General features: G+C 36.3%; 1 protein-coding gene across 4 annotated transcripts in view; it reads right to left on the bottom strand.

Annotated features, from left to right (window-relative positions):
- The window catches only part of LOC149542907 (sodium-dependent phosphate transport protein 1, chloroplastic-like), a 330,548-nt gene that overhangs the window by 279,799 nt on the left and 38,236 nt on the right, over nucleotides 1-12,513 (bottom strand). For all 4 annotated transcript variants that reach the window (XM_089797824.1, XM_089797823.1, XM_089797822.1 and 1 more), the window contains exon 2: nucleotides 10,403-11,040. In XM_089797824.1, coding sequence (XP_089653950.1) covers nucleotides 10,403-11,040 — 638 coding nt within the window. The remainder of the gene's footprint in view (nucleotides 1-10,402; nucleotides 11,041-12,513) is intronic.

The following is a 12,513-nucleotide window of genomic DNA, read 5'->3' on the forward strand; positions in this document are numbered from 1 at the left end:
TGAGTGGGGAATGTTCACTCCAACTCATTCAATGTAATAACATAAAATAGAGAATGAGCATGTAACTAACCTAATTGAGCAGGGTTTGCCACCATCACCGCATTGATGACTGTTTACAATGTGTAATAAACTTGGAAATACAATGCAGAGATCAAATTTTGAAATACCCAAATGGTGAGATTTTATTTTAAACATATATTTAGCAAACCCAGTTGTTGATAAGTGAAAATGATGGACATGCAGCAGCAAATCAATCAGAAATGTCACTCAAAACTCTAGATGTCCAAGTCAAACTCCTCAAAGTGAAATGGCATAAAGAAATCGGATCTTACTATACTCAAAGTGCCTCCCAAATAGCATATTTTTGCATGCTAACCCCAAACGACCAACATTGGGAAGTCACGCACCCAACTATGTAGTAGCACAACCAGCCTAAGGAAGTAAAGCCAGCAAGGGAAGTGGTACTGCTACTGCCAGCAATACCAAGAACAAACAACAATAATGCCTCCCAACTTTCCTTCAATTACCAAACTCTGAATTTTATGTCTAAAATCTGCAATCTTGGGCTGAAGAAGATCACCAACCAAGCACCCTTGAAGCTCAACTATGATTTCCGCATGGAAACACCAAGTTAATTCCCTAGATAGTCTCTTTCAACAACATGAGGCATGATGCTTGAAAGGGGTTACATCTTCACAAACCAAGCAGATGTTGTAAATCCTTTGAAAAATCAGAAGCGTATCAATATCCAAATCCTTGAGAACCCCAAATGAGCCCAGAAAGTAACCTTTATATCAATTCAAGAGGTTTGCCAGAATAGAAACCGACATTTTTAGAAGTGAAAATTGTTTACCGTACTGGGTAGAGAAATCAACGCATAGACAATAGATATGAATAGCAGATAAGAATAGCAGAACTTCTTCGATTATATTCGCATACGCCAAGATATTATATTATGCTTCTCCTATCATGATGATTACAATGATCCCGAAGGGAGATATAAATACTATCAGAGGAACCTTCTCGAAGGTATCCGTTGACCACATACAACATGTCAACTACAATAATAGAACCTTCTGAATACATCCCGATACCTGTCGGTCTAACGGCATACATATCGATATACTGATAGAAACCTCCTGATACCTTGTCGGGAACCTCTTGATACACCGTCAGGAACCTCCCGATACCCCGTCGGGAACATCTTGATACACCGTCCGGAACATCCCGATACCCCGTTAGGAACATCCTGATACACCTTCTGAAACCTCCCGATACTCCGTCGAGAACATCTCGATACACTGACGCATACTTCCCGTTACCCCGACGAGTACATCCCGTTACATTATTTCCTAACGACAAAAATTAAGATAATATTGGCTTATTTTAAAAGGGGGCATTACATAATCCCACAGTATAGCCGCAAAACCACAACCATTACATTTTTCTTGTTACAAATATGCAGCACTCAATGCACTTACAGATCATATCATTCTGCACCAATAAATGTGTGTTCCCTCTAAATTTATTTCTAATCTGGAAGATCATATTTTGTAATTGTTTAAGTTGTATACATATGTTGATATATGAGTTGAATATCTTGCATAGGGTTTAATTATAATATGCTTGTGGTTGTAAAGAACATAGGTTCAAGGGAAAATTGCATTGAAAACTTTCAGCAAATATAAGGTGTTCAGTGGATTAGTAGCCTTTTTCAGTTTCTCAACTGTAACCATTTTGCTGAACACTTTGCAAGAACATATAAAATATTGGAATAAAAGAGCACTTGTTGCTAGTTTATTAAACCTTTGTCAATATAATAGAGAACTTAGCTTAGCACTCTATATAAACGTGTCAAAAAAATATAAACGTGTCAGAAAATCTGAAGTGGTATTCCAACTTACCAAAAAGAGTTTCAAAAACTACAAGCATATATGTCAACTTAACAAGACTTATCAAAATTATCTAAAAAAATGTTTTTTATGGCTTGAACTTGCACAATGTAGAGTTGGAGAACTTCTTGTGATAATGTTGTAGAGTTGAAGGGATTATTGAGGGCTCCTGGAAAATGGGAATAACTTTTTGTTTGAGCTAATTTTATGGCCATAGATTAGGTTGTTTGAGGCTAATGTCAGTTCTGGGTGATACTAATGAAGTTGTTTGGGGGAACCTACTTAAGTGATGCTGAAAATTTTGTGTTATTAATATTATTGGTTTGAGCATTCAACCAAGGGGTTTCCTTCAAATTACCTACTAGTGGATTTCCACAAAATAAAATTGCCCACCTATCTGTTCTAGAGCATTTAAGAACTAAGTAGTTTGTTTCGTAGAAATGACGAGTTGAAATTTCCATAAATATTCCCAAAGAAGATATGAGGTGACTTGTAAAGTTGTTTTTTCTTGAGGTAATAGAATTTTGAGTTCCAATGAGATCTAGATGAATTTGGGTTTTAATGCTTTGCTATCCATATTTTATTTTAAGGAGTCATGGGTTATTGTCGAAATGATGTTTGAAAGATATCTTGACATGTAGATTCAAGGTAATTCGGCAGTTATTTTTTTCATGGCTGGAGATTGAAAAATAGTTCAAAGGGAAAAATAGTACAGGCTAGCATGAGGGGGACACAATGTCAAAGAAGTGATTCTTTTAAACCGTGGTATAATTTTTAGATAATGAAAAATTAGGATGGAGATAAATTAAGAGACAAAGTATAGAAATGTAAAAGGACACAAGACTTACATTAAAATTCATCAGATAAAAATTCATTATAAATAATGTTGTGCATTGCTTCTTGTAGTGCATTATATTTTGTGTATTGTCTCTCCCTTCTCTCCCCCTCAACTTTGTGTTGCATTTGATTGTGTGCCATTAATTTTTATAAATATTTCAGGTGTAATGATAGCATATACTATCTATGAAAAGATATGATTATATGTCATGTCCCCATTTTGGAGGCAATTTGATTTAATTAATTTAATTAATTAGGTTATCCAAAATAATGAATATTTTATGAGGATGACTAATTAATTAATTTAATTAAATAAATAAGTGGTATTAAGTTAATTATTTATAAAGTTATCAAATAAATAAATATTAAACGGTAACTTCATATTTAATTAATTTAATAAAGTGACTTGAATTATAAAATATTTTATAAAGTCACTTAATAGAAAAAATAAAATAATGTTCTAGAAGCTTCTGGAGAAAGTGGAGAAAAAAGAATAAATACGCACCCCGGGCTTCATTCTAATCATCCAGTTGTTTATTTCTCTCTTGACATCAAATTGTGATTCAGTCACATAGTCTATTGTGGAGCCAAGTGGTTTCAGATAGTCAGTTGATCTTTGGGAACGAAAACTCCCTTGGATTTGCATAACTGAAGAAGTGAAATATCTTCTGAAGGGTTGCACATTTGGAGGTGATACTTCAGTCACTTCAGCTAGGGCATCATTGGGCCTAAGGCCATTTTACAACATTTCAGCATTTCCGGAGGCATTTTTAGCAGGGCCAAAATTATTGGAGGTCATTTCTAGCAGGTCTGAAATTATAGGAAGCCATTTTAAAGCAGAACCGAAAAAAAGGCAAGCCAAAAAAAGCAATCCGAAAAAAGCAGGCCGAAAAAGCAAACTCGAAAAAAGAAAGCGGAAAAAGCAGCTCCGAAAAAAGCAATCCGAAAAAGCAGTTCGAAAAAGAAAAAACGAAAAAAGAAAATCTGGAAAAAGCAAGTGGAAAAAGAAGATTGGAAAAAAGCAAAGCAGAAGGGGCAGCATTGTAGAAAATTATTACAGCCATCTACAATCAGGTTCTTCACTTCTCATTTGGCATATTTTCTGAGAAATGTAGGTTTTCAGCTGAGTACAAAATATAGCTTCAGCACTTCACTATTTGCCTATTGTACTTGTCTTTGTTTGCCATTTCGCATTATTGGTATCAAAGGAAGGCTAGGATTTTGCAATTGAAAGATCATTGTAATTTTTAGACTATCTATATTGCAAACCTAGAGTTTGATGATCAGCTTATTAGCTTGCATGCCAATTGTTTGACAAAATGTCAATTGGCTATAAGTTCTCTTTTTGGCATAAATAATGTTATAATTTTGCATACTAAGTGTTTATATTAATGCCACTTGGTTGTAAGTGCATTAATGCCATCCTAGGTTGCATCCAAAGTATTTCTTATAATTACTAATTGCTGTAGCTGCATATTGCAAGTAGTTTAAGTCACATATTTGTATTGAATATTGTCAAAATTAGTTGCACATTCATGTTAGGTCATTGTTTAGACAATCTGGAGTCTTTTGTAAGCATTCTCTTTGATGCAAATCGAAACAAGAGTTAATGCAGCAACTTGAAAAGTTATATCAATCATATGACCCCTTGTATGCAAAGTGTTTGACAAAATTCTTCGAGCCTTCAATCAGCATTTTAAGGTCGAAATTGAGCAAGACCATTACAGTGGTATCAGAGCTTGCTTGCAAAGTGTTTGATGAAATGTCAAACAACTGAAGTATAAAGATTTTTGGTGTTTGAAGAAGTTATAACCTATTGGAGTTATTACAGTGGTATCAGAGCAGTTTCCTGCCAGCTTGATTGGGTTATTTCAGATTGAATTCAATTATCAGTATGGCTTTAACAGGAGACAAGGATTTGGAAGAAAGAATGCACAATGTAAAGAAGAAATTAGATTGTCCATTTCGGCAAACAAAGGACCTTCTAAGAACTTTGGAGGAGTTGGAAACTTATTTAGGCAAGTTTGATCAGTTAAGACCCGATGCTATACAAACAGCTTTATCTCCAACATTTGGTTCGTTGGTTAAGCCCCAATTATTGAGACATCATGATGAGGTAATAAGACTTACAGCTCTCTCTTGCATTAGTGAAATCATGAGGATAATAGCTGGCCTTGATTCTTATGATGATCAAAATTATGAGAGATACTTCATGCCCTGGTAAAAAGCTTTGAAAAGTTGGACAACATTCGGGACCCTTATTTCACACAGAGGGCAAGATTACTTGAAGTATTTGCGAGGTGTAGATTTGAAAATATTATGCTGGCAATAAGTTGTATTGGTGACATTCGTAGGATGTTTAATACATTTTGGAATATTATGGACGAGTTTCATCCCAACAGGGTATTGGCATCAATGCACTCCATCATGTTCACAATCCTGTTTGAGGAGGATGAAATTTCTAAACTTTTGGCAAAAGACTTATGGTATTTTTGGACAAAAGAGAGGAATTCGTCACCTATGGCACGTACGTGGTTAAAGAGCCTGATTGATAGGCCTAAGGATCGTACCTTCCCTATGACAAGCAGAAACTTGTATGAGGAGTTTAACAGACATGCGGATTCGATACAGGGAGACATTAGCACATCTTCAGGTAATGGTTTATCTGCATCATCTTCACAGGCAGAAGGGGTTACAAATGTTGTGCAGGTTGAGCCAGTTGCATCAAAAGGTGATATCACAAGCACACCGGATTGCGTGATTGACACAGATAGTGATTACAGTACAATTGGGTTGGATGAAGTTACAGCAATTAGGGATACTGTCATGTTTGAGGCTAGTAGTTCTTCACTTGGTTTGGCAAGCCAACTGAAGACAAGGGACAACGATATTGTCGCGGCTTTATCTCATCAAGACAGGATGCATGGATTGATTGAGAATCACATTTGGATGATTCAACTGCAGGAGAGATAGAAAGGAGTCACAACAGGTTCTTCTTGTGTTGACTTACAGGCGATTAGGGAAGGAATGGGAACGATGAAGTTGAGTTATTTACATCTTCTATCAGATCGTGACCATCTTCTTAGCCTTGTCGAAGACTATTCAGATGCCTTGAAGAGAAAGGAGGAGGAAGTTGACAAGCTTTCTCACGAGCTTGAGGACACTCGAGCTTCTTTGGTGAATACTCCATTGGCATTACAGGACTGGGAGAGACATGGGAATAAGCATGGCATGGAGTTGAGTTTAGTTTCATCTTGCACTCCTGATACTCAGCTTTCTACGGCACGTAAATCATATGTGGTCGTTGATAATGTTGTGAGTTCATCTTGCATTCACATCCAGGATACAGGGACAATGTCAGATAGGGATGTGGAGTTAGTTGGTATTGGTCATATTACTCAGGTGAGGAGTTTGCTTGAGTTACCAACTAATTCTAGTTTACGGATATGAACTCGAGATTGTTTCATTGGCGTTTGGGATTCAGTTGACTGGAGATCTTTAACACTTTTTGGTAGTAGTGATTGTTTGGGTGCTATCATGGATTTGATTAGCAGATTGCACAGTGTTGTCTTTTCTTGTGCCAGTAGCTTGTTCGATGTTGGTATTAGGTTTTATACACCGGTGTTGGGCTTTGTTCATATATCCAGTCGACCATTCTTGCAAGAATGTGTTGATGATCTTTCATATTTGGCAGTGTGTACAGATGAGTCCCAGGATCATATTGGCATTGATGACATCCAAGAGGATGCAGTGGGCAGTTTTGAAGACTTAGTTTCCTTGGCAGTTTCTTTTTTGGTACAGAGGAGTTGGATAGCGGTGCTACAGTTTTTGATACTCCGTATGTTGATATGAGCTTTGGAGTTGATTCGCAGGATATGGATGGTAATACTCTAGAGACCAGTAACTTTGAGGATACTCCTTTAGACAGTGCGTCAGAGGAGGTTGGTAGGAGACAGTCTAACCAGTGCCATCATGTGTCTAGTCAGTTGAGAGTTAGTGAGCGAGACATTGCTATCGCTTGCCAGCATTTTGATGCTGCTCGTCAGTTGTTAGCAATTTATGGATGGGGTTCTCCTACTAGTGATGAGCAGGGAGGCAGTTATCTTTCCTTGACAGAGATCCACTCTTTATGGGAGGCTATTCGGATTCTGAGACAGAATTATATGCAGTTGGTAGCCGACAGAGATTATCTTATGGAGTGGGGGAGTACAGCATACGATGCATTATTGGCCAAGGAAGATGAGATGAGTGAGCTTACTCAGCAGCTCGAGGTGACTTCTGAGATTCTTGAGAGTACACAGTTGGCTTTCGAGGAGTCACAGTTTCATTTGGCTAAGGTGACCATGGAGTTAGAGCGACTGCAGTCTTTACCAGATTCTGTACAGTCACAAGCTGTGGTGTCTAGTGATTCGAGGATGTCCATGGTCAAGATTGTCAAAGACAATGGAGATGGGGATGCATCCATCCTTGATACTAACATTGGCATATCGGGTTCATTCCCACTAGAGTCAGGTTCAGTTGAGTTGGGTGCTGCAGCAAATTATTGTGATATGCCTGACATGGTGGTGGCCTCTAGTACTGATGACACGGAGACTAGAGATGTTGTATTAAAGATCATGTGTGATGTTGGTGAGCCGACAGTTGGCATGGTTCTTGCTAGTAATACTACTGCCTTGGTGATATCTTCGGAGGTAGTAGTCAGTTCCAACATGGTTAATGATCGATTGCCGTTAATTTCATCTGGATTGCAGTCTAAGCCACTGACTGAGATTGGCGCATTCTATCGGCATTACATTGTGAGGTACACTCATCAATTTACCTTTGATGACCATGTTGATGAGATGATGATACAGAGATGTACTTTGGTTCCTAGTGCTTGTCATCAGTTATGGGACGGTGTGACGCCTCAGGATGAGAGTTGTGATGGGCATGACATGGCGATAGGTTTTGCGGTTGACAGCTTGATAATACCTGACTTAAAGCAGGAGTTTGGGAGTGATGCTTCAACGGTTGTTGTTATTGATTCTACTCCTTTGGCTATGACATCTCCTGAGTTAGCTGGTGATCAGTCACAATGGGTTGTATCACTTGTTCATGGTGAGCTGTTGACTGAGGTTGGTTCTTTTTATCAGCATTATACTGTAGGGTATGTACATCAATTAGCATTTGATCCTTGTGTTGAGGAGTTGATGGCAGGCAAATTTGGTTTGGGTTCCATTTCTTGTTGTTTATCTTGTGATGTCTTTTCACCATCAGCGGTGCATGGGAGTTATGGTTATGAGACAGTGGCTGGTGATCTGCAGAGTTGTGTTGATTGCAGGAGTTGTACAATGTGTGGATTCTCCATACTTGGTACAGTTTCATTCGAGAGCGTTCACCATTATTGTAGAGTTGGATTGTACATTCCATATAGGTCAGTGGGATGCGTTGATGGTATTTACTATGCTGGCAGTTTGATTTGTCCACTTTACTTGGGTTTTGATTTTCTAAGAGTTTGTGTCTCGTGGGTTTCTGACTGTGGCAGTTGTGATTTTGGAGTTTGGTTGAGCTGTAATTGTCAGTTTGATTATGGATTCCTCTTGGTTATATTGCAGAGGATATTACAAGAGCCTGTGTTAATTGACAGTAGTATAGTTCATGACGACATTTGGGATCCAGGCGGATTGATTGGTTTATTGTTTAGCCATTGCTTGGGGACAAGCAATTTCAGGAAGGGCGGACTGTCATGTCCCCATTTTGGAGGCAATTTGATTTAATTAATTTAATTAATTAGGTTATCCAAAATAATAAATATTTTATGAGGATGACTAATTAATTATTTTAATTAAATAAATAAGTGGTATTAAGTTAATTATTTATAAAGTTAGCAAATAAATAAATATTAAAAGGTAACTTTATATTTAATTAATTTAATAAAGTGACTTGAATTATAAAATATTTTATAAAGTCACTTAATAGAAAAAATAAAATAATGTTCTAGAAGCTTCTGGAGAAAGTGGAGAAAAAAGAATAAATACACACCCCGGGCTTCATTCTAATCATCCAGTTGTTTATTTCTCTCTTGACATCAAATTGTGATTCAGTCACATAGTCTATTGTGGAGCCAAGTGGTTTCAGATAGTCAATTGATCTTTGGGAATGAAAACTCCCTTGGATTTGCATAACTGAGGAAGTGAAATATCTTCTGAAGAGTTACACATTTGGAGGTGATACTTCAGTCACTTCAGCTAGGGCATCATTGGGCCTAAGGCCATTTTTCAACATTTCAGCATTTCAGGAGGCATTTTTAGCAGGGCCGAAATTGTTGGAGGTCATTTCTAGCAGGTCTGAAATTATAGGAAGCCATTTTAAAGCAGAACCAAAAAAAAGCAAGTCAAAAAAAGCAATCCGAAAAAAGTAGGCCGAAAAAGCAAACCCGAAAAAAGCAGGCGGAAAAAGCAGTCCGAAAAAGCAACTCCGAAAAAAGTAGTTCGGAAAAGCAAAAACGAAAAAAGCAAATCCGGAAAAAGCAAGTGGAAAAAGAAAATCGGAAAAAAGCAAAGCAGAAGAGGCAGCATTGTAGAAAATTATTACAGCCATCTACAATCAGATTCTTCACTTCTCATTTGGCATATTTTCTGAGAAATGTAGATTTTCAGCTGAGTACAAAATATAGCTTCAGCACTTCACTATTTTCATTTTGTATTTTTCTTTGCTTGCCATTTCGCATTATTGGTATCAAAAGAAGGCTAGGATTTTGCAATTGAAAGAGCATTGTAATTTTTAGACTATCTATATTGCAAACCTAGAGTTTGATGATCAGCTTATTAGTTTGCATGCCAATTGTTTGACAAAATGTCAATTGGCTGTAAGTTCTCTTTTTGGCATAAATAATGTTATAATTTTGCATACTAAGTGTTTATATTAATGTCACTTGGTTGTAAGTGCATTAATGCCATCCTAGGTTGCATCCAATGTATTTGTCATAGTTACTAATTGCTGTAGCTACATATTGCAAGTAGTTTAAGTCACATATTTGTATTGAATATTGCCAAAATTAGTTGCACATTCATGTTAGGTCATTGTTTAGACAATCTAGAGTCTTTTGTAAGCATTCTCTTTGATGCAAATCCAAACAAGAGTTATTGCAGCAACCTAAAAAGTTATATCAGTCATATGACCCCTTGTATGCAAAGTGTTTGACAAAATTCTTCGAGCTTTCAATCAGCATTTTAAGGTCAGAATTGAGCAAGACTATTATAGCAGTATCAGAGCTTGCTTGCAAAGTGTTTGATGAAATGTCAAACAACTGAAGTATAAAAAATTTTGGTGTTTGAAGAAGTTATAACCTATTAGGGTTATTACATTATAAATGTCAATGAGTTGAAAGTATGTTGTCAGTACTCAAAAGTGCATTTCTTTAGGAGTCAATCTGCCTCTATATGCTATCAGGGGACCTAACATAATGAGCAACAATACATTGCAAATATAAATTTGAATCATTTTTAAAAACTTCATTTGTGATGCTTGAAACTTATTTGAATGTTATCTCAAATAGAGGTCAAACAGGTTTTTAACTGATAGAAAGAGAGAACAAAATTTCTGATCCATCCAAAGGAATTTCATATATACTATTAAAATGAACAGAGGCACATTCTAATTTCGAGCAAGATGAAACAGAGAAAAAGACATACACGATCCATGTTGCATAGGAGAAAGGCAAAGAAACAAAGAACCACTATCACCCATCGCTTTGGAAATTCCTCCCACCATGAAGATCCTTCTATATCATTCTCAGAAACAACACTGTGTAGTGCTTTATTAAAATTTAAAGAATCACTTTTTGATTTGAGTACTTCTGTGCAGTTTGCAGGTATATCATTTCCACTATCTTTCGGTGACCCAAGCTTCAAATCAATTATTTCAACACCTTCTGAATGTTGGCTCTTTACATTACAGGTGACATTAATTTTTCTCAAGTTTCGAAACTTTGTACAGTTAATACTAGACTCATTGGCAGGAATTAAAATGCCAAATTTTCCAAAATACTTTCTCTTAGACTGTATACTTCTTGAATATCTGATAACTGTTTTGTTAGATCCCCCATGAAATGAATTCAGCTTCACTGTCCCAGGAAAAGAAGCACACATGCAATGGTATGAACATGTGGCTAAGAAACATTCTGTCTTGCACTCTCTTGTACCTATCACTTTAATACAAAATCTTCTTCTCAAACTTGTAGAGAATGATGATGATCCAGCTGTGAATATGCATCTAGCATTTTGATTGTATTCCTTCCATTGTATCTGAGAAGCACACTCAAGTTGATATCCTGTACTAATCAACAAACATTAGATATTGACCAGTTAATTAACAGATTAAATATTGTGAAGCCCTAAATTGTCAATCCCAGTCCATAAATAAAGTATACAGGGATAAATTTACAACAGCTTAAAAACCTTTGCTGTGACCCACATTAACAACACACTACAGCAAGAAGAAAGTGGTTTCCAAAATTACTGCAGTAATTAATTTCTTTCTGGAATACCGAAAGAGGTCCTAGTTTCATCTTCAAGAATCCAAAGAGTTGCAAAATTAAGTTGGTGAAGAACATTTAAGATGTCCTTGCAAATATCCTTTCCAAGGAGCAACATAAGTTTTTCTCAGAAACTGGATTGAATTCAAACTTTATTAGTGTACCAGTTGGATTGAGCATAATGGAACACTTCAAATGAGAATTTCAAAGTTACCTACAAATAGCTATTGTGGATGCAAAGAAAAATAGGTGAAAAATAGTCAAAGATGGAAAAATCACAACCAATGCATGAATTTAATGCAGAACAGTATTATATGTAAATAGAAACTAGCAAGTGAAAATAATTACATTTGGGGCCTGTTGAACCTACAGAAAATTTTCCATATAATCATTCTCTGAGTCTAACAGGAGCAATTTCTCATGTAACAAATTATTGAGCAATCCTTGTCTTCCATGTTTATGAATGTGATGCATTTATGCTGTAATCAATGTTCTTGCATAACCAAAAGAAGACATTTTCCAATGCATCAAACAAGATGATAAGTGTAGTTTTGATGCAATGAAGTCTAAATTGTCCAGAAAAAGAATACAATTGTTATACCAAAAATCTTTGATATACAACATGAATGTCCAGGAATCAATGTTCTTGCATAACCAAAAGAAGACACTTTCCAATGCGTCAAACAAGATGATAAGTGTAGTTTGATGCAACAAAGTCTAAACTGTCCAGAAAAAGAATACAATTGTTATACAAAAAATCTTTGATATACAACATGAATGTCCAGGTAGCAGGGATGCCTCGAAAAGGTCTGAAATACAGTAGCCAATTATATCCATCCAAAATTTCATACTTTTCCATTCACTTAATACCATAGATGTACCAAAAAGATATATTTCAAAAATCGGAACAGAGACATCCATCTTCATAATCCATTGCCAAAAACAAACTGCGCAGAATGAATTTGATTTACACATAACCAGAACACAACCAACCAATACAGATATCTAATACAAGGGTTTTGACATCAATGACAAGAAAGTCAGCGTCACAACACTCAACACTTTTCCCCTTTAGCATTGATGGAAAAATAGAAAAAACTAAAAATCTCCAAAAAGCTCAAAACATCCAAAAGCCAGAAACTCCCCTTGAGTTGGATATTCCTTTTTAATTTTTCCTACTCCTAATTTTCTCTCCCTCTTTTTGCCACAATGGACAAGGACCACAAACATCCTTCAGATGAGTAGACTTTACCAAATATATTTCTTGTA

Source organism: Cupressus sempervirens, chromosome 8 (genome assembly GCF_028749045.1).
Source record: "Cupressus sempervirens isolate cs-2001-9-10 chromosome 8, ASM2874904v1, whole genome shotgun sequence".
Taxonomy (NCBI): domain Eukaryota; kingdom Viridiplantae; phylum Streptophyta; class Pinopsida; order Cupressales; family Cupressaceae; genus Cupressus; species Cupressus sempervirens.